Raw genomic sequence first — 25,584 nt, forward strand, 5'->3', positions numbered from 1 at the left:
CTTTGGGGGGTCATGTGTGGACAACTGGGTGTGCCGTAGATCATGTTCAAAGTTCTGATAGTGGCAGAGGTGGTACAGGTGGGCACTATAAAATTAATCTGTGCAATTAATATTTACCTGCATAAAAGCCTGCAGCAGCACATACCCACAATCCCAACACGTGGGAAGCTGATGCCAGCCCGAGCAAGTCCCAGGCCAGACTTGGCTACCTAGTGAGATGTCTCAAAAAGGAGGCAGATTTATCCTTCTCATGTGTGTTGTCCCTTAGGCTTATGAAAACAAATAAGACCAATCAACTGTATTAAAAGAGAGGAAACTCCCACTAAAATCCTCATCCCCTATGTCGTTTCTGCCAGTTTAGCTGGACACTCAGGGTCTATTCTGTAGGCTTCCTCCCAGCCTGCCCTTGTATGTCATTACCTCCTTTCCTAGACTTCTATTGCAAAGTGAAGGGGCTATGCCCTTAAATCTCACATCCACAGGGCCTGCAACATGACTCAAATGGATTGACCTTGTAGAAGGCAAGCTGTCCGTTGATATGATCTAAACGATGATTAGGAAGGAGTCCCGTGAATGGTCTATGTGATGCTGAGAGGCAGGAAGTGACTTGATGCATTTGAGCAACAAGAAGGCTTGTTCTGAGGGGGTGACGGAGAGAGCCTTCAGGGAGCGAGTGGGAAAGAGAACCTACAGGGTTTATCTATGCAGCACTGGGAAGCCTTGAAGGGTTCTAAGTGGGCGGTGAAGATATTTTTGTGATTATAATTGTAACTTGACACAGTTTGGCTGATGTTTTGGAAATAGAACAGAGGGTGTCAAAGTGAGAGGTGGTTCGGGAGGGTATGGGCTAGCTCAAACAAGAGTTATGCTGGAGTAATGGGCTGGTGCCAGTCAGTACTTGTGGGGGACAAGGAGACGGATTTAAGGGAGCGTTTTAGAAAGAAGGTAGAGTGGACTTGAAGTCCGTGGTGAGAGAGAATGAGTTCTTATTTAGGTCTTTCATGTGGTAAAAGTCAGCCAGTGTTTTACCCCCTATAGGCCAAACATAGAAAGAGGGAGTCGGGCAGAAGGGAAGGCGTAGGGTGTGGAGGGATAGGAAAAGCAGGGGTGTGTGCCTTCCTGCAGGTGCTCCTCAGCTCCAGTGTGTCATTGTCATGGAGGGAAGTGAGCAAGGCATCGCAAGACTTTCAGCTTTTACTTTACTTTTATTTATTTTTCCAAAGAGAAGCTGGAATCTGGATTTTAATGTGACTTTCTGGATCTCTCTGTGTTGGCAACTAGAAGCGAATGCTAAGGAGCCTTGAACTCGTCACGTTCAACACGTCTGTGTAGCAGCCTTAACCCCATGGGCAGACTTGCTTGAGTCCTGTTCTTTACCATGTCTCCCTGTAGAAAGATTTCATTCTGGGATTAAATGTCATCTGTGACCCAGAGTTTTAAAAAGTTGGAAGGAGCTGGTCAGGGGAAAAAAAAGTCAGAGATATTTTAAACTGACGAAGTCTTGGGAGATGCTGATGACCTCAGCTCACACGGTCTGTCAGCAGGGCTCAGGTGATGGGCCAGGGCTAGAATCTGTGGAAATAAACTTAACCTAATTTAGAGCAGATAGCAGGAAGTGTTTTTGTCTTAAAATAGAGCATTCTAGACTGTGGTAGTCTGAGACACTTGAGGGAGACAAGAATGAAGGCTCTTCCCAGTCATGTTCCCCTGAGCTTCTAGTTGGAGAGTCCTTAAGCCTTTTAAAAGGGTGAGTGGATGAGGGCATATTTTATTTATGAATCCATATGCAATTAGAGACAACACGCTCATAGGCTCGAGAAGCCATCTGTTATCCAGCTTCAGTTTTAAGCAGAATTTACCCGCGGACTTCCAGTTTTATTCACGAGATGCTTTTAAAGTGGAAGGTGTTGGTCAGCTAATCTCTTTGGGGGGGGCGGTGCCAGAGTTCGTCTTATGTCAGCAACATCTGTTTCTGTGCAGCTTGAGGGTATGAATAATTTAACCTTCTTGCATATTACAAATATACACAGGCAGGTATTTTAGAGAACTTATCAGGAACTCCACTGATTCTCTCTCTCTCTCTCTCTCTCTCTCTCTCTCTCCCTCTCTCTCTCTCTCTCTCCTCCTCCCTCCCTCTCCCTCACCCCCCTCTCTCTCAGCTATGTAAGAGTATTTAAAACAGCAAGAGCTTATTACTACCTTATTTCCTAAAGAAACTTTTATAGGTGAGGAGAAAAGCTCAAAATGGTCTTCTTGAGGTCAGTAATGGGAAGTAGGCATTATTGATTACTGAATGAAGCTGATCTTTATTTTCTCAAAAATTCATTTTAGAGAATTAAAAAAAATAACAACAACAACAAAAAAAAAACAAAACCCCACCAGGGTGGTTGAGAAACAAGGAGACAACAACCCGAAAAAGCCTGAGTGTCAGAGCAAGTGTCTGAAAATACCCCAGGGAACTTAAACACAGCTGGGCAGAGGGCGGAGGGTGTGACTGACTCATGAGAACAGGTAGGAATCATGAGGTGGTGTAGGGGATGTGGCAGCTGGGGAGCCTGACTCTGACTTCATTATCTGAGTCTGCACCTCTTGATCAAACTTGACCTAATTCTGCATGGAGCAGCCTTAGGGGTGGTCTGGTCCCAGAAAACTGTGCCCGATCTTTTATAAATCTGGTAGAAGAAACTCATTTCCAAATAATTCACTTTGGGTCAGGTTGCTAATTAAATTTGATTTTAAGAAGTAGATGCGTGGGCTGGGGCGATAGCTCATTTGATACCGTAAGCACGAGATCTGAATTTAATCTCCTAACCCTTATGAAAAGGACAGGTATGTGGTGGTGTCATGGTTGCTTGCTTATAATCTTAGTGCTGGGGAGGCAAGGACAGTCGGTCCCAGGGGCTCTCTGGTCTGCCAGCCTCATCTATTTAGGGAGCTCCAGGCCAATGAGAAGAAGGTAGATGGTTTGAGCAATGAAATGTCTTGTAATAGAAGTGCTTATGTGAGCCTCACAATCTTAACTCAATTGCTGGAACCCATGGTAGAAAGAGAACCAACTCCCTAAAATTGTTCTCTGACCTTCATAATGTGCTGTGGCGTATTGTATCTATGCACACGCACATGCGTGTGTGTGCAAACACACACACACTATACATATGTATGTATGTATGTATGTATATACTATATATGTATATATATTTAAGTTTAAAAATTTAAAAGGGAGCAGCTCTCTGCTCCCAAACCCCGTGGGAGAGAGACCTCACCGCCTGATCAGGTGGGCACTCCTGAGGCTGCAGAGCGGAGGAGACCACCAACACTGCCCACCCCTGCCCACATCCCTGGCCCAAGAGGCAACTGTATAAGGCCTCTGGGTTCCCGTAGGGGAGGGCCCAGGGGCGGCAGGACCCCTGCGCCTGAGACACCGCCGGAACCTGAAGGAAACAGACCGGATAAACAGTTCTCTGCACCCAAATCCCGTGGGAGGGAGAGCTAAACCTTCAGAGAGGCAGACACGCCTGGGAAACCAGAAGAGACTGCACTCTGCACACACATCTCGGATGCCAGAGGAAAACACCAAACGTCATCTGGAACCCTGGTGCACGGAGGCTCCCGGAAAGAGCGGCGCAGATCTTCCCAGTTGCTGACGCCGCGGAGAGGACTTAGGCAGTACCCCACGAGCAAACTTGAGCCTTGGAACCACAGGTAGGACCAACTTTTCCCCTGCAAGAAAGCTGCCTGGTGAACTCAAGACACAGGCCCACAGGAACAGCTGAAGACCTGTAGAGAGGAAAAACTACACGCCCGAAAGCAGAACACTCTGTCCCCATAACTGGCTGAAAGAAAACAGGAAAACAGGTCTACAGCACTCCTGACACACAGGCTTATAGGACAGTCTAGCCACGGTCAGAAATAGCAGAACAAAGTAACACTAGAGATAATCTGATGGCGAGAGGCAAGCGCAGGAACCCAAACAACAGAAACCAAGACTACATGGCATCATCGGAGCCCAATTCTCCCACCAAAGCAAACACGGAATATCCAAACACACCAGAAAAGCAAGATCTAGTTTCAAAATCATATTTGATCATGATGCTGGAGGACTTCAAGAAAGACATAAAGAACTCCCTTAGAGAACAAGTAGAAGCCTACAGAGAGGAATCGCAAAAATCCCTGAAAGAATTCCAGGAAAACACAATCAAACAGTTGAAGGAATTAAAAATGGAAATAGAAGCAATCAAGAAAGAACACATGGAAACAACCCTGGACATAGAAAATCAAAAGAAAAGACAAGGAGCTGTAGATACAAGCTTCACCAACAGAATACAAGAGATGGAAGAGAGAATCTCGGGAGCAGAAGATTCCATAGAAATCATTGACTCAACTGTCAAAGATAATGTAAAGCGGAAAAAGCTACTGGTCCAAAACATACAGGAAATCCAGGACTCAATGAGAAGATCAAACCTAAGGATAATAGGTATAGAAGAGAGTGAAGACTCCCAGCTCAAAGGATCAGTAAATATCTTCAACAAAATCATAGAAGAAAACTTCCCTAACCTAAAAAAAGAGATACCCATAGGCATACAAGAAGCCTACAGAACTCCAAATAGATTGGACCAGAAAAGAAACACCTCCCGTCACATAATTGTCAAAACACCAAACGCACAAAATAAAGAAAGAATATTAAAAGCAGTAAGGGAAAAAGTTCAAGTAACATATAAAGGCAGACCTATCAGAATCACACCAGACTTCTCGCCAGAAACTATGAAGGCCAGAAGATCCTGGACAGATGTCATACAGACCCTAAGAGAACACAAATGCCAGCCCAGGTTACTGTATCCTGCAAAACTCTCAATTAACATAGATGGAGAAACCAAGATATTCCATGACAAAACCAAATTTACACAATATCTTTCTACAAATCCAGCACTACAAAGGATAATAAAGGGTAAAGCCCAACATAAGGAGGCAAGCTACACCCTAGAAGAAGCAAGAAACTAATCGTCTTGGCAACAAAACAAAGAGAATGAAAGCACACAAACATAACCTCACATCCAAATATGAATATAACAGGAAGCAATAATCACTATTCCTTAATATCTCTCAACATCAATGGCCTCAACTCCCCAATAAAAGGACATAGATTAACAAACTGGATACGCAATGAGGACCCTGCATTCTGCTGCCTACAGGAAACACACCTCAGAGACAAAGACAGACACTACCTCAGAGTGAAAGGCTGGAAAACAACTTTCCAAGCAAATGGTCAGAAGAAGCAAGCTGGAGTAGCCATTCTAATATCAAATAAAATCAATTTTCAATTAAAAGTCATCAAAAAAGATAAGGAAGGACACTTCATATTCATCAAAGGAAAAATCCACCAAGATGAACTCTCAATCCTCATCTTCGATTGGTTTATATACAAGTGTGCAATTTCTAGGCTTGAAAGTAAAATGATGCTATCTGGTGCTGGATAGAGGAGCCTTATTTTTTATTATGGCAGCTTGCTATTTTTGTAACATGGTGATCTGGTTGAACACAATAAAGTACAGTAGTAACTGATCTCCCCCTCTTCCTGGATGAGTGAGGAGATGATTAAATGTTGATGTCAGCATCCATGAGCATATTCAGATGAGCTTCTGCTTCTGTTGAAAAGGATGCTGTGTTTGATTGTGGTCCGAAGCTTTGAAGCACTACTTGGCATCTCCTTCCTTGGAGGTCTCACTGTTTAAACATAACAGATTTGATAGCTTGTTGGTAAGGTGAGGTCCAGCTTGTCTCCACTAGGTCATCTTCATGTGAATCCGGTGGTTATACGGTTTTGTTCTAGGGATATTTCATTTTTTTAATAACGGTTTTAGCTGACATTCATGGAGAGAATGAATCCTTAGAAGTGTGCCACTAGTGAAAGGAATTCCTGTCTAGAGTATGTTTCTTTACAAAGCTGTGTCACACCATCCTTTGGGCCCTCTGCTGGAAAAGTAGAATCAAGTCTCAAATAATGCCTTTTAAATTGTATCCTCTAGGGGGCTGGGGATTTAGCTCAGTGGTAGAGCGCTTACCTAGGAAGCGCAAGGCCCTGGGTTCGGTCCCCAGCTCCGAAAAAAAAGAACCAAAAAAAAAAAAAAAAAAAGAAAGTTAAATTGTATCCTCTAGTATTATAGATGTAGGACAGTACTGTATCATACCTCTGTGGATGTAAAATAGCTTGTACCTGCTTTATGATACGTAGTAGTGACCGTGCTTTATCAGAGCTGTTTTTAATGATGTTGCTCAGAATGTTTTCTTTCCAGATGATGATTGAGAAGCTAATTTAAAAAAAAATGGTGCCAGGTACCACAAGAGTAACAGAACTGTGCTGTTTTCTCGGGTTTTGTTTTTTTACTTTTTTTTTTTTTAATGGAGTGTGCTGGATGTCTCTACAGTTTTGTTCAGATGACTGCAGAACCTGGAAAAGCTGTTGCTGCTGTTGATGCATAACACACTGCTATTATTGGTCTTTTTATATAAATATAAATATATATATACAGATATATAATTTGAATTTTTTGAAACTTTAGCTGTGCTGTCAACTTTGGAAAAAAGTATCCCCGTTTACTGTGTTGAGTTGGCACTGTACAGAAATTAACAGCCATATTGGTCTAGAAATGTTGAACTTAAGTTTTTTCCATTTGTACAGGGGTAACACACTGTATTAAATATGTAAGGTCTTATATACGTGGGTTTGATTACAAAAACTAATAAAGTATTCTCTAAATTAAAAAAAATAATCCAAAAAAAAAACTCATGCCACTTTATGATTACAAACACATGTAATTTGTGCATGTATAGATCTTATGTGAGGCCAGTGCCTTTGTACGCGTGCACAGACTAGTTGAAGTGTTCTGAATCTTTTACGCTCTGCCTTACTCCATGTCTCACATTGAACAGAAATTAGGCTGGCAATGAACCTGGTCATGCTCCTGCCTCCACACCCCACAGAACTGGTGTTACCGATCATACATGCACCATATCCACTCTTGCACAAAGAACACCTCTCCAGCTCCTATGTATTTTTACAAAAAAAAATGTATTTTAAGTTGCTAAAATATGTAGTTCTCTCTGGTATTCAAGCATTACCAATGATTATGGGGCTAATGTATATTTAATTCCTTAGTGCTTAACATTCAATTTTCCATCAGATCACAATAGATTTTCCTGCCATTCTGTAGCTAAATGAATGCTAGACCTTGTACTAAGTTCCTAAGCTTTTTGGTGTTTAAAGAAGCCACAAATAAAAAAATAATATTAAAAAAAAATTTAAAAGGGACAGGAGTGGTGGTGTAGCACTTTAATCCCAGCAGAGGCAGGCAAATCTTTGAGTTCAAGGGTGGGCCTGGTTTACAGAGTGAGTTCCAGAACAGCCAGGGTCATACAGAGAAACCCTGCCTCAAAAAGAAAAAAGAAAAGAAAAGAGGGAGGAGAGGAGGAGGAGAAGGAGGAGGAGGAGGAGGAGGAGGAGGAGGAGGGAGAGGGAGAGGAGGAGGAGGAGGAGGGGAAGAAGAAGAGGAAGAAGAAGGAGAAGAAGAAGAAGAGGAAGAAGAAGAAGAAGAAGAAGAGGAAGAAGAAGAAGAAGAAGAAGAAGAAGAAGAAGAAGAAGAAGAAGAAGAAGAAGAAGAAGAAGAAGAAGAAGAAGAAGAAGAAGATTAGAAGGAAAGTAGATGGCTTTGCTGAGGATGACACCTGGAATTGTCCTCTGATCTCCACATGCACACTGCACACATATGAACATGCACACACATGTACACACAAATATTCATATCATTTATTTTTTAGGGATAAGAGATAGCTTATTGTGGACTCAAGTACTTGTTTTCATGGCCTAGGAAGACAGATCTCACAAATTCCATATTCCAAAATGGTAACAGCTTCATAGAGTTTTTATAGTGACAGAACAAAGAAAACCATACAGTAGCACGCTTGTCAGGCACATTGGTGGGGACACTTCTGCTGAAGGCCTCAGTTGCTATCTGATGACATCCTCCGCTTTACAGTTGGTGAAAGCTAGTGATTTGCCAAGTTAAGACATCCCAAGAGGTTTCACCTGATCTGCACAAGGATGTTATGTCAGATACAGAGATGGAAAAAAAATGGTTATCAACAGCACTGGAGAGAACCCGTTATGTAGTATTAGACTGTGGCCCTTCAGTGATCCAACCTCTGTCATCACTGTCATTACTGAGTCAAGGTAATCTACAATCACCAAATTTCTTATCAGGTACTCAGTCTGGTAGAAGGGAAAATGCAGTTTCCTCCCAAAAGGTTTTGTCACATCTTGATGGAGTTCATTGCCTTAAATACATGGAAACTGGTTGCAGCAAAGAGGGGATAAGAATTTACACAGGAATGTCAGATTTGACTTTTTCACATTCCCGTAACCAGCTTCAGTCGACCCATTTGCCTCTGTAAATCTTCCAGAGGCAAGAACTGGAACTGTCCTTGTTTTTAGCTTTTCCGTTGTGAGAAAAGGGAGTGGCCACTATGTGTATTGTCACTGATGGCATAAAAACATTTTAGAAGAAAGAGGCAGATATGTAGTCATGAAGATACTGTTCTGTTCCATTCCGATGGCCTCCGAATCGCCTATTTGACTAGGTTTCTATGGAGTCGCTTGAACGGAACACCTTTGTATAGTGTGACCTTGGTGGGGCAAACATCAGTGTTTTCCTCAGCTGCTTGATGTGGACTGCCGACTTCATTGTTGAGGCATGACAATAAATAGCGAATTATTCTTTTTCTTCGAGCTTTTGAGGACAGAAACTCCAGTCATTTTTCAATTTTTTTATGTAAGCTTATATTTACTCTACAAAATAATGGGTTTCACTATGAAATTTTCATACTTTGACCATATCTAGTAAAGATTTTTTTCAGACAGCATCATATGTAGCCCAGGCTGGTCTCTAACTGTCCGTATAGCTGAGGCTGGCCACAAATTGCTGATTTTTCTGCATCCACCTTCTAAGAGCTGTGCTTACAGGTGTGGGCAACAGTGCATGGTTCTAGCCAATTCTTTTATTGTTTACCTTTCCCCACTAGAGGTCGATTTAATAGTACCTTGTTCTTATCGCCAACATTCCTCCAAACAGTGTTGGGTCTGAGCTCAAGAGAATTGCTGGAGAAAGCCCATTCTAGGGAGTAAATTTCCTGTAGACAGAAGTTATGTCCTAACTCAACTCCTTTTCACCCTAGCATTCAACATCAGGAATTAATCTGTCTTTAAAAAAAAACATTTCTTGTATGAGGAAGTCGGAGCGTTTTAAGGAAAATATTCAGTTATCTCAAAGGGAAAAGCATTCTCTTGCCATTTATTTATATAGTAAATAATTATATCATACACTCAATTTTGGGATCATCACCAGGCCACGCCAGCATTCTAACATCGCTGAGACCTCTTGGTATAAAACCAAATTCTCATCAGCTATACTAATCCAGACATTTGCTAAACTGCTCAGGAAATACTGGTTGAGAACAGGTAGAGAGGGGTAAGATGAGCCTTAAGGTGGTGTATTTATTGAACATGCAGTGTTGAAGTCTTAGTTGATTTGAGGATTTTTGGTAGCCTCAAGAAGAGATGGTAGTTTCAAGGAATGCAGACAGTAAAGAGCATAGTCTCTGAAGGGAAATAGCAGAGGCAAAGACAGGAGTATAAATTGTTCGGTCTTGTATCTCTTCTAGAACATGATACCCGGGAGATAACCAGTGTTTCATCAATCAAAATATTAGTCAGCCGGAACTTTTTCAATTAAAATATTGTGAAATGTTTTCCATCACAATATTATTACATTTTCATTCAACAAATAGCCTGTGCCATATCTTCAGTTTAATAAATGATTAAATAACCATTCAATAAAGCTTTAAGCGACTGGCTCAGGTCTTGCTGAATAACAAAGCCTTCCAGTCTAGGAGCTTTAAGCAATAGCTCGCTGTTTCCCACAGCTCTGCAGCTTGGCTGATGGTCCTGATGTTGGCTGTAGTGTAGAACGCCACTCATGCATCTGAGACTGGACGTCAGTGCAAGACGACTTATTTCATTGGTCCGTCTTAGTGCCTGCTGCTGGCTGGGATGCTTTGTTCCTTGTATCGGCGCTGTTTCTGTGTGGTGTCTCGTCTCCAGAGATGTTCTGTGGGCTTGGTTCTCTTCCCAGTTGGACAGTTCAGATTTCTGTCTTCATTGCGATCAAAATGTATTTGAGTAAACACCTTTGAGGGAGGAATTCCTTATTCTGGTTCATGGTTTTGGGAAGGGTAAGATCCAGAAGGTTATGTCATGGTGGGAGACAGAGGAAAGGGGTAGGGTGAGCTATAGTCTTTGAATGATATACCCTTATGACCGACTTCCTCCAACATGGCTCTGCTTTCCACAGTTCATTACCTCAGAAGAGTTTATTTGGGTTTAAATCCATCAGTGGGTAAACCATCCTCATGAGGTACTTACGGCTGGAAAGACACCCAGAGGCGCGTGCCACTAATCTAAGCATTTCTTAGCCCAATCAAATTGACAGCCATGGTAACCTAATCCGTCTTTTGGATTCTTATGGTAGTCACAAATAATCAAGTCTTATAAAACATTTTTCTGGCCTTCAAGCATAGTGGAAAATGGAGATAAAGTCAGGAATAACACATTGAGGATAAAGGAGGTTATGGGACTCTATGTAGAGTTTCATGTTGACCCATCCAAAATTACATATACACATGCAGACACTCAAGGAGAAAGCATCATTTTGTTAAAAATGTTGACGAATGATGTGATTGAGTGCTTTTTGCTTCATTCTTTTTTTTTTTTTTTTTTGGTTCTTTTTTTCGGAGCTGGGGACCAAACCCAGGGCCTTGTGCTTCTTAGGCAAGCGCTCTACCACTGAGCTAAATCCCCAACCCCTTTTTGCTTCATTCTTTAACACCTGAATTGTCTGTAGTAATTGGTCAGTTATTTTAACAGTGAAGTAAGCATTTAGGTATAGGACAAATGTTTAAAGGTCAGAAGAAAGGCTTGAGTGTGGTGGTGCACATCCTTAATTCCAGTGTTCCAGAGGCAGGGTCAGGATCAGGGTCAGGGTCAGGGGTGGGGGCAGGGGCAGGGGTAGGGACAGGGACAGGAGCAGAGGCATTTCTGTGAGTTCAAGGCCAGCCCAGTCTGTATAGTTCTAAGGCCAGCCAGGGCTAGTGAGACCCTCATCTAGAAGACAATTTAGAAAAAAAAAACATGTATTATAGTCTCAGATGCTAATTCTTTAAAAATGGGGATATAAAGCTTTTGGCATATCCGGGATGATTATCAGGAAATCATTTTATAAATTTATTATCATACTTAGGTGTTTATGTGTCTACCGTGGCACATTTGCACAGGTCAGAAAACACCTTTGTGGAGTGACTTCTCTCTTTCAGCCTTTTCATGGGTTTCAGGTGTTGGACTTGCGGTGTTCAACGTGCATGTTGGGCCAGCAAGCACTCAGCTTGTCCAGCAGGCATTTTCATTCTGTGTCTTGCTGGCCCGGCTGAGAAGTCATTGCTAGTCACAAAGGGCACTAAGAGTTGTATGCACAGCTCTGGAAAACGCCGCCATGTGTAAATGTGAATGGAGACGAGGGAACGTTTGAAGTAAAAAGGCAAGAGTCAGCGCAGAGGCAGTGGAAATATTAGGAATCAAGAGATAGAGGTAAAAGCAGTAAAATAGCACAGCAGCTAAATAAAAGCTGTGCTCCTTTGAAATCATTGCGTTGGCTGGGGAAACAGGAAAACACAAACATTAAAATGAGATAGGGCTATAACTTGAAGTGTTTTTTTTTTTTTTTTTTTTTTTTTTTAATTAAGGAGAAGGTATACATGCCCATATGGATTCGACTGTGCTTGAAGAAAAATAACAGTGACACAGAGTAGATAACAGATGAGAACACGCTGGCCAACTTGGTGAAAAGTGGGATTACCAACAGCCACATTTATCCTGTTTTATGGGTTTATGTTACCAAACACTTCGTGATAGGAATGGCTTTGTATGTTGTTAACTGTTTTGGAAAAGCTTCCATTTCTTATACTAGCATTAAATCTAATACTAACTGTGGATAAAAGAGGGCTCTGAGGAACTGGGAGCCGGTGTCAGAATAGTTTGCTTTTTAAACGAGGAGGCACAATCATTATTTCACTCCGTGTGTGACTATGGTGTGTATGTGTGTGGTGTGTGTATGTACTTATATGTGGGCACAGTGTGTACGTGGACGGAGATGTCAGGTGTCCTGCTCTGTTACTCTCTGCTTTAGCTCTTTGAGACAGCATCTCCCCACGAACCTGCAGCTAGGTTGGTGACCAGCAAGCGGCAGAGATCCTCCCGTGCTCACCACAGGGCTGGAGTTACAGGTGCTCGCAGGCATGCCTGGAGTTTGCTGTGGGTGTCTGGTGTTTGAACTCCCTGCCTGCACAGCAAGTGCCCTGACTTGCGGACCCGTCTACCCAGTTTGTAGATGTGTGATTTTTAAACGAGAGCGTTTCTTCATGATACGTGCCATGTATGCCGTACGTGCATTTCTGAGAGGAACGAATTCATTTTTAATCGGCTCCTGAAAGACTCCAAAGCCTTAGCTCATCAGCCTGCCTTGCAGACTCACTGAGGTTACATTCGAACAGGTGCACGTTTTGTGTTATTTGTAAGAGCTTGAGAAATGAGACGTTTCTGTCTCTAGATGTAGTTAGTGGAAGAACACAGGAGGACAAGTCCTACTGAGTCCTCTCTAGGGAGGTCCAGCTCTAACGTTGGTCCAGCCAGGACCCTAATTCTTAGATCCTAAGCATAGTAAAAACAGAAAAGTAATTTAACTGTGGAAGTTATAGGTGAAAAACCCAGAAAAATCCTTATTATAAAACCATGTCTTTATTATGAAAAATGTTCAGATCTTGTAGATAGGAAAGGGAAAAAAATGAATACCTTTTAGAATGGCAATTCTGGTGTGAGTTCCACAGTCTCCCTGCTAGTGTGTGCATATATCTGTGATTTCTTGAAGTGTAAGGAGCAAATCCCACCTGCACTTGCACAACACATGCACAGCACCTGCACACACACACACACACACACACACACACACACACACACACACACACTGGTTTGTTCTCTGTTCTTGTCCACTACAAATATGTAACATCTTTCTGTCTCAGTTTTCTGTTCCAGTGTTTTGTCTGTGTCATTAAGCATTTATATAACAGAATTAAGTTATTATTGGTGAATTTATACTCTCTTTTTAGAAGAGATTATTCATACAAAAATCTTAGCTACAGCATATTTTTACGTACGTATATATATATATATATATATATATATATATATATTATGACACAAAGGAATTATGTTATAATTCTTTTAAAGACTGTCTCGTTATAGAATGGGAAACATTTACAGAAAACATTTCTCCACGTGAAGACTCCTTAGGGTGTAAGGGGCCCTACAGAATTTAGCCATAAAGAAATGTATGGGCGAAGGCACCAGTCACGCATTTCTCCCACAATGCTGCAGAACAACCAGCCACACAACCTGAGTGACATTCTAAGAAGTTCCAAGGGAGTGTGGTCGCTGCTCCGCCCCTCTCGGCTTGGTTGTTCTGTGGGCAGCCACTGAGGAGGCAGCTCCACTCAGCTGGGCGGGGCCTGCTTTCATGGCTCCGGGTTGGTGGGCTGCAGGCAGGGACCACTTGGCTATGTTCCGTGGGTTTTCTTGTCTGGGTAAAACACGCTCTTCTTGGTTTGGCAAAGGGAACGAGCGAGAGAGAAGGCGGCAGGTGCTATCTCCACAGCCTCTCTGTCACTCACATTTATTTTCGTTTCCTCAGCCTAAGCAAGTCACAGGACTGAACCCAGAGTCAGGTTAGGAGGACATTGTGAAGAACACAGATGAACAGAGGAGTATGCACTAGCGAGAGGGTTCAGTGAGCAAAGGGACTTGCTGCCGTTCTGGGTTCTCCCTGGGAACTGACATGGTGGAAGGAGAGAACCGATTCCCAAAAAGTTGGCCTCTCACCTTCACACACGTGCACACACATATAACACATAAGTAAAGAAATAATTGTAAAAAGAACAAGGAAAGAAAGGAGGGAGAATGGAAGGAAGGAAGAGGTCAAGACTCGGGGCCATCAATGCTGTCGGTCTATCTGACATATGTAGCTAAAGTGGCCTGGGGCGAGGTAGAGCTTCAGTGAAAGCTAGATTCAGAATATCAAATGATGGTCGGCTCCTTGCTTGGCCTCACAAACTTCCCAGTACAGCTCTGCTTCCCTAAGCTCTAGCTTCACTCCCACAGAGGCCCCCTCTTCCTGGTAGTTCTCAGACGGCCATCTTTTATTTATTTTTCCTCCTTTTTATTAGCATTTATTATTTATACACAGTGGGTTTTATCATGACATTTGCGTACGTGTATTTGATGTATCTCAGCTGTGTTTGCCCCTCGCTACCATTTCTTGCCATTTTCTACTGATGGTGATTCCGTCTTCTCCCAACTGGTCCTCTTTCTACTGTGTGTACTCTGTGTGTGTGTGTGTGTGTGTGTGTGTGTGTGTGTGTGTGTGTGTGTACTGAGACACACCTGTAGAGATGAGAGGACAACTCTCTTGAGACTTGGTTCTCTCTCCCTCTCCTATGGACTCTGGAGCTCAAACTCAGGTCTCAAGTTTGCAGGGCAAGCCCTTCTTACCCACTGAGTGATCTCACCCCAACCCCGTGCCTTCTTTTGCAATGAACCATTGAGTTTACTAAGTGTTGCTTCCATGAATATGGGTAAGGGAGAATTTAAAGGAGCATGCATACTGTACCAGTAGCTACATCGCTGATAGAAAATACCCTCCTCGTTAACCATAAACTATGTGTTGTCTTTTAAGGAGGGATGGGGCCCACTCTCTCCCACTTCATTACAGAATGTGCACAGGGCCAGTCTTGTACAGATTTATCAGGCAATCCCAGTCACTGAGCGTTCAGGAGTACTTGGAAGTCAGCGTTGTGTGCCACCCCTCCCTCTGTCCGTCCGTTCTGCCTCTTCTTCCGTGATGCTCCCAGAGCCTTGAAGGGCAAGATGCTGGTGCCCCCTTCTGGGGTCGAGCATTCAGCCATCACTTTCAGAGTTCCATCTTGAAAACAAATAACTGACCGAAGATGATCTCATTTTTTTTCTATTCGCTCCCCCTAAAGTCACGGGATGGAGTCTTTTTGGACCAGCGAGAGCCACGTACTGTTCCTTGAACTACTTCTCATGCCTGGAATGGAGTAAAGCGATTGGACAGACTTGGGTTATAGTCTCACCTGGGTCCCATCCAGGATGGAGTAGCGGGAGCCAGCCTCATCTAGTCCTGTGAACTGCAAGGATGCATTCAGAAACGGTTTAAGGGAACAGAAGCTGTTCTCTGTTCTAGAGACTGCATGCCTAGAAGGAGTGTGTAGGGATGGGAGAAGAAATGATAGGCAGAAGAAAATAAAAGGTGCCCTTAGCATGTGTCAATGCTTTTAATGTTTTGAGACACTAAACAAGAACAATATATTCTTTTTAAAAAAATTTCTTTATTGACTATTCTAGGTCAGGTAGCAATAAGGTATTTTATAGATAGCATCTCGTTCAGAGAATAATTAGTTAGATTGTATTTATTTTATCTGTTGAAAAGTGAAAAGCTCAGGACAGTTTTTAATGTTTGCCTGAGGCACTCTCGACTCTGTAGTAGAGTGGAGATTTGAGCCTCAGTCTGCCCTTTTCCAGAATCTGTCCTCCTATTGCCGGGAAGCAAAGCACACAGATCTCCTGCGAGCGGGAGGCCACGAGGCAGCCATTAAGACCATTGGAGTCCCAGTATTGAAGTAATAATTACAACTCTATGACCTCGGCTACACAAAACATGTCCTGAGGTACCTGACTTACCGCAATAGGGAGCCTCTCTTACTTTTCTTTAGGAGCTAGGGGACCAGGAGCTCTAATCGACGGTGCTCTTCCCCCATGCCATTTCTGTATGTATGGGGAAAGGTTCATATGAAGATTAAGGGGAACTAATATGGGAAAGAACTCTCGCAGGATTAGCCTGGAAGATGTATGGCAGGGAAGAGACAGGAAGGACTGTCATTTCCCCTGGCAATAGCTTTGAGAATCTGGCCATACCTACAGTTGTCGTGCTGGTTGAAACACCTCTTGATTCTAGCTCTGAGATGGCCAATGGGCTCTGAATACTGTGTCAATGTCTGCTGAATGGTGGGAAGCTGTCTAGGAGGTTGTGTTGGGTGCAGTGGAAAGGAGATACTGAGTTTTAAAGGGCACAGGAGGAGAATGAACAGCACACAACAGATATTAGTCACTCAATGAGGCAGTGGTTTCTCAGAGTCCTTGTTAAGCATTTGTATTTGAGGGCCGTGTCCTTAAATATGGGTTACTTTATTTTTATTGTCTAGGTGGTGAAATTTTGCGTTTCCTAACCCTACTTAGTACATATCAAGAGGAGAACTTAATTTTCTTAAGGAAAAAAGAATTTGCCTTTGATAGCTTTTGACTTTGGAGGCAGGGTGGGAAGATTTATTTTAAATGTTTAATCCACTTGTCTGTCTGCCTGCCTGTCTCATCTACCATCTGTCTGTCTGTCTATCTATCTATCTATCTATCTATCTATCTATCTATCTATCTACCTATCTATCATGTACTATGTATCTATGTATCTATCATCTATCATCTATTATCTATCTATCCTGTATCTATGTATATATGTATCTATCATTTATCATCTATCATCTATCTATCTATCTATCTATCTATCTATCTATCTATCTATCTATCTATCTATCTCCTATCTATCCATCTATCTATCATCTATCATGTATCTATGTATCTATGTATCTATCTATGTATCTATGTATCTATCTATCTATCTATCTATCATTTATCTATCAACTACTGAATATCATTTATCGATCTATCATCCATCATTTACCCTTTTGTCGCTCACTTATTATTATTCATTTCTATATACTTTTCATTCTATATCTATCTAGATGGACTTTTTTCCTTGCTGAGAATTGAACCCAGGACCTTGTGTTTTCTAGGAGGGCATTTTACTACTTTTATTAATATATATTTAAGATGCAATGCAATTGTAGTTAGAATTCTAGAGAAGTTTGTTTTTAATTTTTTTTTTTATCGTTTTGCAGATCTCTGAGTGGAGCCATCTCCTGGTACAGCCTCTACAAAGAATGTGGTGAAAGTCTACAGTCAGTGAAGGAGACATCGGCTTAAGCCATCACGCTGCCTAGCATTTCTTCCCTTCAGTAGCGCCACGTCACAGAAGAAAAATGTACGGGAGTGCAAGAACAATCAGCAATCCGGAAGGCAGCCCTTCCAGATCGCCGCGTTTGCCAAGGTCTCCTCGTTTGGGCCACCGAAGAACAAGCAGTGGGGGAGGGGGAGGGACAGGCAAGACTCTGTCTATGGAGAACATCCAGTCCCTTAATGCGGCCTATGCCACGTCTGGACCCATGTACTTGAGTGACCATGAAGGGGTGGCATCAACAACTTACCCAAAGGGCACCATGACTCTAGGCAGGGCCACAAATCGAGCTGTTTATGGAGGCCGGGTCACAGCCATGGGGAGTAGTCCCAATATTGCTTCCGCTGGACTTTCCCACACAGATGTCCTTTCATATACGGATCAACATGGAGGGCTGGGTGGCTCATCCCACCACCACCACCACCAGGTGCCCTCCATGTTGAGGCAGGTAAGAGACAGCACGATGTTGGATCTTCAAGCCCAGCTCAAAGAACTGCAGAGAGAGAATGACCTCCTTCGCAAGGAGCTTGACATTAAGGACAGCAAACTGGGGTCTTCCATGAATAGCATCAAGACTTTCTGGAGTCCTGAGCTTAAGAAGGAGAGAGTCTTGAGGAAAGAGGAGGCTGCTCGCATGTCTGTCCTCAAGGAGCAGATGAGGGTTTCTCACGAAGAAAACCAGGTAGGTCTGACCTGTCCCAGTGTTCTCAGGCTTTCCAGATGGCTCCAGATTTACTGTATGTACCAAGGAGGTTGGGTACCACAAAGAAGGTGGAAGCTTAGTATGTTTCACGTGGATGCCACAGCAGAAGGCAGGAAGTACTATGTCCTACCGATTGATTTCCTTGTTCCGGTAGCCTTTCCACCTACTTGCAGACTTGGGGAGGAGATCCATCCTCATTGCCAACTTCCGTATGTGGTTAATTTTGTTCTCTTTTTCAGCATTTGCAGATGTTCCTCCCTCAGCACAGAAGACGAAAATGCTAATCTCTGCAAGAGTAAACACTTTACATTAAAACTTGAGTGGTGAATTTTTATTGTCTGTTTATTTTTCCTGCTGTTGAACCAGCGTTGTTTCTTAGAGCAAGTAGTTCTCTAAGGAGCAAACTCAACAGCGTGAAACAGGACCTGAATGAATGGGTTTCAGACCGTGCAAGGGAAACCCAGCTCATCTTAACTTGGTCTGTAGCCTTTATCCATTCAGTATTAATCTACTGTGTGCAAAGTGCCTTCTTCCTCTTTGACCCATTGTCTATATGATAGAAAAATTAGTGAGATTAGCTTCTCAGAGTCTTGCTGAATATGGCCTTTCCCCTTCTTACAGCCCCCTGCTCCTTTCTTAATCCGCACTGTCTCCAGAAGGCAGCGTACATTCACTCTTAACTGAGCCTACAGCACCTTCTATTGGAAGACCTGGGCCAGTCTTGCCTTGTACCACCCTCTTCCACGTCTGAGCTCTGTCCGTCCTTCTCTCCATGCACATGGTTTCACTTGCCATGTTTGCTTCTCCTCTTCCTCCCCACTGTTAGCTTCCCCAACACTCATTTTCCTCTCAGCCCAGCCAGCGCCCACTTTCCGTTTCCTCAATGATAAGAGGCCTGTCTCACACAGCATTGTTTCACGAGTGCTCTCGAATCAGATGTACCTATGCTTAAATCAGTTTCTTCCTGGAGGTGGGAGAGGGCTAAGGGGTTGTGGAGGCTGCTGTGCCATTTGGCTCATGAACTCCCCCGAAGCATTTCCCTCTCTGTAGAAATCTGAGATACTCCCAGCCTGAATGAATGACTCTTTGACAGCTGGTCTTGCTGTTGGCCTATGTTACACTCTACCTTTCTGTGGGGGTCAGCTGCTGACCCTCCCATTGGATTCTCTGACTACAGTGCTTTGGAGCTAAGCACCTGTGGTCACATTCTTGACAAAGATCTCTTCTCGTTGGCTTTCTTTGAGTTACGAGCAGTCGCCTTATCTCTGACTGGCAGGGCCTGTATCGCTTCTCAGATGTGGAGAATGGGATTGTTTTCATTTGGAACAGAAAGCTCTTTACCCTTAAATCAAATTAACGCTCTCCACCGCTGTTTGTGCTGCGTTCTGATTTGCCTGCTCATGAACTCTTGCTGAACTCGTTACTCTAACGTTCCCCCACCCCGCTCTGTCTCGTTTGTGCCCTCTCTATAGCTCTCTTCGTAAGTAACTGGAACAGTTAGGCAGTGATGACAGCAGTGGTAGAAAGCTTGAGGGGTGGCCTCTGCTCTGTTAGCTCTCAGATGACTTTCATCCTCCTCTTCTGTCACCAGATTTATGTCTGTGCATGTAAATTTATTTATTTGAAAATTACAGTGTGTCATAGTGTCACTGTGTTACATGTCTTTGATAGTCACAAAAATATATGGATGAGACAAAGTAAAATAAATATAATGAGGTAAATTATGACATTCCTTTTGTTGTTGTTGTTCTTGTTTCTAGTCAAAAGCATTTTAAAATGCCTGTGCTATTCCAAGGCTAAGAATAAAACATTAATTTTTTTTTTTAGTGGAAACCCTTTACCCCCTCTTAGAAGTATATTTACAGGTATATGCATCCCTCTTGCTCAGGCTAGGGTAGGCTCCTCTGGAGTGTCAGGAGATCTAGAATCTCAGAGGCTTAACACCTAGGTCCTCCCTCCCCCACTCCCTTTCTTTTCTTTCCAGCATCTCACTTTGTATCCTTGACTGGCCTAGAATTCACCATGTGGACCAGAGGCTTTAAACTCAGAGATCCACATGTTTGATTCCTGAGTTCTGGGATTAAAGGTATACGCCACCACACTTTCTGAGTCTGGGTGCCTGGCTTTGAGAATTGCTACTCCAGGACAAGAGATTCCTGAAGACGACACATTGACTCCTTAATTCTCTGGACTAGGGTTGACACAGCCAAAGGAAGTGTGTGTGTGTGTGTGTGTGTGTGTGTGTGTGTGTGTGTGGTTTTCATCTGAGAGAGAGAAGACATAGGCATGGGTTAGTAACTACTTCTGTAGGGTTTTAGGTTTTTCATAAAAGTGGGGCTGGTCAGGTATGGGGGCAAATGCTTCAGTTCCTAGCACTTGGTGGGTAGAGGCAGGAGGTTCAAGAGTTAAAAGTTGCCCTGGGCCGTGGAGTAAGCTCAAGGTCAGCCTCAGTTACAGATGTCAAAGAAACCGAAAGGGGCAAACAAACAAATAATTGAGAAATGTGAAGGTAGAGGAAATAGTTTAGGAAACAATTGGTTGCTGTTCCCATTTTACTGTAACCAAGGCCAGTGGCCATCTCTTGGGGGTATATAACGAGCCGTGCATTATGAGTAGAATGTTATATATCACTGTCGTCGTCGTCGTCGTCGTTGTCATCATCATCATCATCATCATCATCATCATCATCATCATCACCATCTGGTTACTTGAGTCAGCCTTCAGAGGACAGGACTAAAGGTTTTCTTACCTTACAGATAGATGTAAATGTAGAAAGAATGGAGGATTTGCCAAGATCTCCTAAGTTGGAAAGTGGCAGAGCTGGACTTTGGTTTGGTTGGGCTCCTAGCTTTGTGGTTGCTATGTACCAATGGGAGCCCTGAGCTGAGAGTATAGTTAGTATAATATGGTGGTTCCCAACCTTCCTAATGCTCCCACCCTTTAATACAGTTCCTCATGGCATGGTGACCCCCAACCCTTCGTAACTGTGATTGTGTTATTGTCATGAATTGTTGTGTGAATAGTTTGGCGATAGAGGTTTGCCAAAGGGGTCACAACCCACAGATTGAGAGGTGTCGGCCATGCTTGGTGGCATAATGACGAGTTCCAACGGAATGGTTAAGAATTTGGTTTAGTTTTCTTAATTAAGAGTTTATTTTCCCTAGAAGTGGTTTTGATGTGGTTTCTAATTTCTCCTTCACATGGGAGGAGAAAGGGTTTATTGACTCATATTTTGAGAAGTTCAGTCACAGATTGAGCAGAGCTGTTGATCTGAGCTTCTGATGGGCGCAGTGGATGGCAGTGGTGTAGTGTGTAGGAGAGCAAACTGCTCAGCTTGGCTTTCACAATCCCCTTCAAGGACCTGACTCCAATGACCTGAGGACCTCTTACAAGGCCCTATCATCTTCCGGCGGCATCATCCTTGGGACAAAGCCTTTAACATTCGGGGGAGCATTTACTTAAACAAAATCAACACTACTTACTCTAACTTAACTCTACCTTCCCTTTATAGGTAAAGAAAAAGTATAACACCTTCTTCTACGTGAAAGGCAGGGACATAAAACTCTTGAGTTTTTTTTTTAAAGCCCACTTGACTGTGGTTTTTAAAGCACAACTACTAGAGACTGCAGCTGCAAATGTCATTCTTCCAGGGATGCAGAATCTAAAACAATTTGAACTGTGCTACGTGAAGAGAAATGGGAGGCAGACCTAGTATAGATGGGAGGTGAAGAGACTCGTGTGCTCTCCTCTATGACATTCCTGGTTTTATAATGTTTCCTCCAACCAGCACAGACACGTACCCTCAGGTGCAGTTTATAGAGGAGATTGATTTTGATGTCTTCTTAGTTCTGTCCATGGAACTGACTCCATCTCTGGATTTAGGGAGGTCTCTCTGATCATTAGAGAAAGTTCTGGGGCCAGTGGGTGGGTGGCCTCAGATTTTTTAGGTGCAAAGTATTGGTGATCAGGTTCCTGGATACATGGGTGTATATGCTTGGCCCAGGGAGTGGCACTATTAGGAGGTGTGTCCTGTTGGAGTAGGTGTGTCACTGTGGGTATGGGCTTTAAGATCCTCATCCTAGCTGCTTGGAAGTCAGTGTTCTGCTAGCAGCCTTCAGATGAAGGTGTAGAACTCTCAGCTCCTCCTGCACCAGGCCAGCCTGGTTGCTTCTATGTTCCTGCCTTGATGATAATGGACTGAACCTCTAAACCTGTAAGCCAGCCCCAATTAAAAGTTGTCTTTTATAAGACTTGCCTTGGTCGTGGTGTCTGTTCACAGCAGTAAAACCCTACGACAGTGGGCATAAATCCCTTCTCTGCTGCTGAGAGTCGAAGTCCTGATGTTTGGGGTCATGTGTGTAACCTGGAGTGCATGTGTGCAGGGCTAGCTTAATGTGTGCAAGCCAGAGTACATGTGTGCAGGGCTAGCTTAATATGTGTAAGCCAGAGTGTATGTGTAAGCCGGAGAGATATGTATGGAGGGATAGCTTAATGTGTGTTAGCTAAAATCATAGTGCATAAGTACAGGACTAGCTATACGTCTAAAAGCCAGAGTGCCTGTATTCTGGGAAATCGATCCTTTGGGTTGGCCGAATCCACAGCTCATATTCTCACCATCCCAGGAGTGGACTGATTTGGGGAAGGGCGAGTTTAAAATGTAGATGACGAGAGACTGGAGAGACTGGAGAGGTGGCTCAGCGGTTAAGAGTAATGGCTACTCCGGGTTTGGTTCTCAAGCAACCGCATGACTCACACTGTCTTTAGCTACAGTCGCAGGGAACCTAACAACCTCTTCTGGCCTCCCATGAGCACCAGGCGCGCACGTCATGTATGTACAAACATCCAGGCAAAACACGTGTAAACATAAAAATAAATTCTTCAAAACTATCGTTAATTAACGTTCTTTTGTTACTTGAGACAACCCGTTTGTCTTTCATGGCCTGTCTTTTATGCTAGATATTGATGGGGGTGGGCTAGGGGGTGCTGCAGGGGCTGGTAGGGTGGTGGGGCGTATGGGCTGGATGCTATTATAAGGCCAAGTGGTTCAATTTCAAAAAAAAAAAAACTAATAGGTTTTTCTATTCTTCCCCCTCCATCCCTCCCTCCCTCCTTCCCTCCCTCCCTCCCTCCTTCCTTCTTTCCTTCCTTCGAGACAATGTAGTCCTAAATGGCCAGAGACTTGGCATTTAGACCAGATTGGCTTTGAACTAGCAACGATCTTCCTGCCTCTGCCTTCTGAGTGCTTGAATTACAGGCGTGCACTGCAACACCTAGCTAGTTTTTCCAGTGACTAGGGTGGCTGAGATAGGAAGATAGCTTGGATCTGCATTCAAGGCCAGCTTGAGTAATAAAGCAAGACCCTGTCTTGAAGCACTTAGAAGTAGAAATTTTGTAAGGACTTAGATCTTGCAATTTCGTGCACAGATGATGTTACTGGCTTTTTATATTTCTGAAAATTTTGTACAACTATTAACTTTGTACTTTTAATGACCTCTTTTCCAAATTAGATATATGGAAAGCGATTTTTAGACGTTCCCTAGGTTGTGTGTAGCAGGCCAAGGCTCTACATGATTATAAATAGCATCACACACTAGGAGGCTGGACTAGATTTAATATTTACTCATCTTGAGAAGAAGTGGGACAAGGTCATTGGGAACTGTAACCCAAGAAGTGTAAGTAAACCTGTCTGGGGAATGGTACAGCTTTTAAGCAATGGTTATGTGATCGTTTCTATTTCTGACTTAACGCTACAGAAAAGAGGAGACTCTAAATCAATATTAATAAGTACTTTTGATCCAAATTCAACATATCACTTATTAATTCTTATTTGGAGCCCGGAATTGGAAAAGATGAGAGAAAGTAACATTTGTGTTAGCTTTCTCTTCTCTCTCTCTCTCTCTCTCTCTCTCTCTCTCTCTCGCTCTCTCTCTCTGTCTCTCTCTCTCTTTTTCTTCTCTTTTCCTTTTTTTTGAGGTAGGGTCTTATATATATATCCCAGGCTAGCCCGGAAATCATCATGTAAATAAGGATGACTGTGAACCTCTCATCCTTCTGCCTTACCTTCGGAGTGCTGGGGTTACAAGAATGTACTACCTCAGGCAGTGTTATGGAGTGCTGGGGAATAAACCCATGGCTTTGTGCATGCTAACCAAGCATTCTACCAGCTTTATATGCACTTGCCCTTCTCCTATATTATATTATTATCATTATTAATTATTATCATCATTGTTATTTTTATTATTAATTTTATTTGTGGTACTATGGGTCCCTTTGAACAGCAGTCATTTGACCGCGTTCTGAAATTCCCATTTGATTGTGAGTATCGAGATTTGATGAGCTGTACCAGCTGGGAGTGAGTGATAGAGAGAGAATTTATCCTAATGAGAAGTCAGCAAGGCAGTGGTGCATCGGGACAGTCTGATAGCAGTGAAACCTAACTTTCAACACTGTACAGTGAAGGCTTGGCTCAGAAGTGCTGGGCCTCCTCAGGTTTATGGACAGGAGAGATGTTGCTATGGTTTATCTATTGTTTGTCTCCTAAATGGTAATGTGCCGGAAGCTTGGTTCGTAATGTAACTGTGTTGGAAGGTGCTGAGACCTCTGACAGGTAAGTGGGTCACAGGGGTCTCTGGCCTCGTGAATGGATTCTTGTCTTTCTTGAGGACAGGGTTAGGTCTCTAGAGACTGGATTTGGTCTCATAGGAGCGGTTGGCTCTGCAGTGATTGGACTGCAGTAGTTACTGTGAGAGCAGACTGTTTACAACAAGACCACTTCAGTCTTTTGATCTTTTCCACCTGTGCTCATTCGTGACTCTGGCACATGCTTTTGCCAGGTGATGCCAGCTGCAATGGGACACTGTCTAGGAGCCAAGAAGTTGCTATCACCATCCGTTTTGATCGTGAGAACCGTGGGCTAAATAAACCTAGTTTTTTTTTTTTCCGTTATACTCAGTCTCTGGTGTTTTGTTATAGAATCAGAAACTATGCTAAATCGGATACATTCACTACTGCAATAGATTTGTTTTACCTCTGTACCTCCTTCAGGGCTCCCTTCTTTCTACTGGTAGCAATCTGAGTCCATGCAGACAGGATTTACAGTGCGTCCAGGAGAATGCTATTTTTCCAAAGAGAATTTTCTGGTCAAATAAATTTTAGATACACATACTAGAAACATTGTCATAGAAATTCATGATGAATATGTTCTAGGTTGAATTTTGTCTCCCTCCTTTAAGGTAGGCTGGATTCCTAACCCCCGTGTGATCTCATTTGGAGAAAAGACCTTGCTATAGGTAATCAACTCAAAATGAAGTCTTTAGCATGGACCCCAGTCCAGCTTGACTATTGTCTTTATCAGAAGGTAAATTTGTACACAGATATAGACATGCATGGAGAAAAGATATTAACATACACGGTGAGAGAGTGACCTCGTAGTCAAGAAAAGGCAAGAGTCTTAGAACATGTCTTTCCCGGAAGCCCTCAGAAGGAAGCAGCCAGACTGACACTTCTATCTCAGCCTCTAGACTTGAGAGAGAATGAAAGTGCATGCTGGGTTTGCAGTACTTAGGATGATCCCAACCAAGGAAT

At 43.1% G+C, this 25,584-nt stretch overlaps 1 protein-coding gene across 20 annotated transcripts in view; it reads left to right on the forward strand.

The window, feature by feature from the left end:
- The window catches only part of Erc2 (ELKS/RAB6-interacting/CAST family member 2), an 860,589-nt gene that overhangs the window by 18,745 nt on the left and 816,260 nt on the right, over positions 1 to 25,584 (forward strand). For all 20 annotated transcript variants that reach the window (XR_015639292.1, XR_015639294.1, XR_015639293.1 and 17 more), the window contains 1 exon segment: positions 17,182 to 17,979. Coding sequence is in view for 14 of the 20 variants with exons in the window: in NM_170787.3 (NP_740768.1) it covers positions 17,323 to 17,979 (657 nt within the window). In the remaining 6 variants the exon portion in view is untranslated.

Source organism: Rattus norvegicus, chromosome 16, assembly GCF_021556685.1.
Source record: "Rattus norvegicus strain SHRSP/BbbUtx chromosome 16, alternate assembly SHRSP_T2T, whole genome shotgun sequence".
Lineage (NCBI taxonomy): Eukaryota > Metazoa > Chordata > Mammalia > Rodentia > Muridae > Rattus > Rattus norvegicus.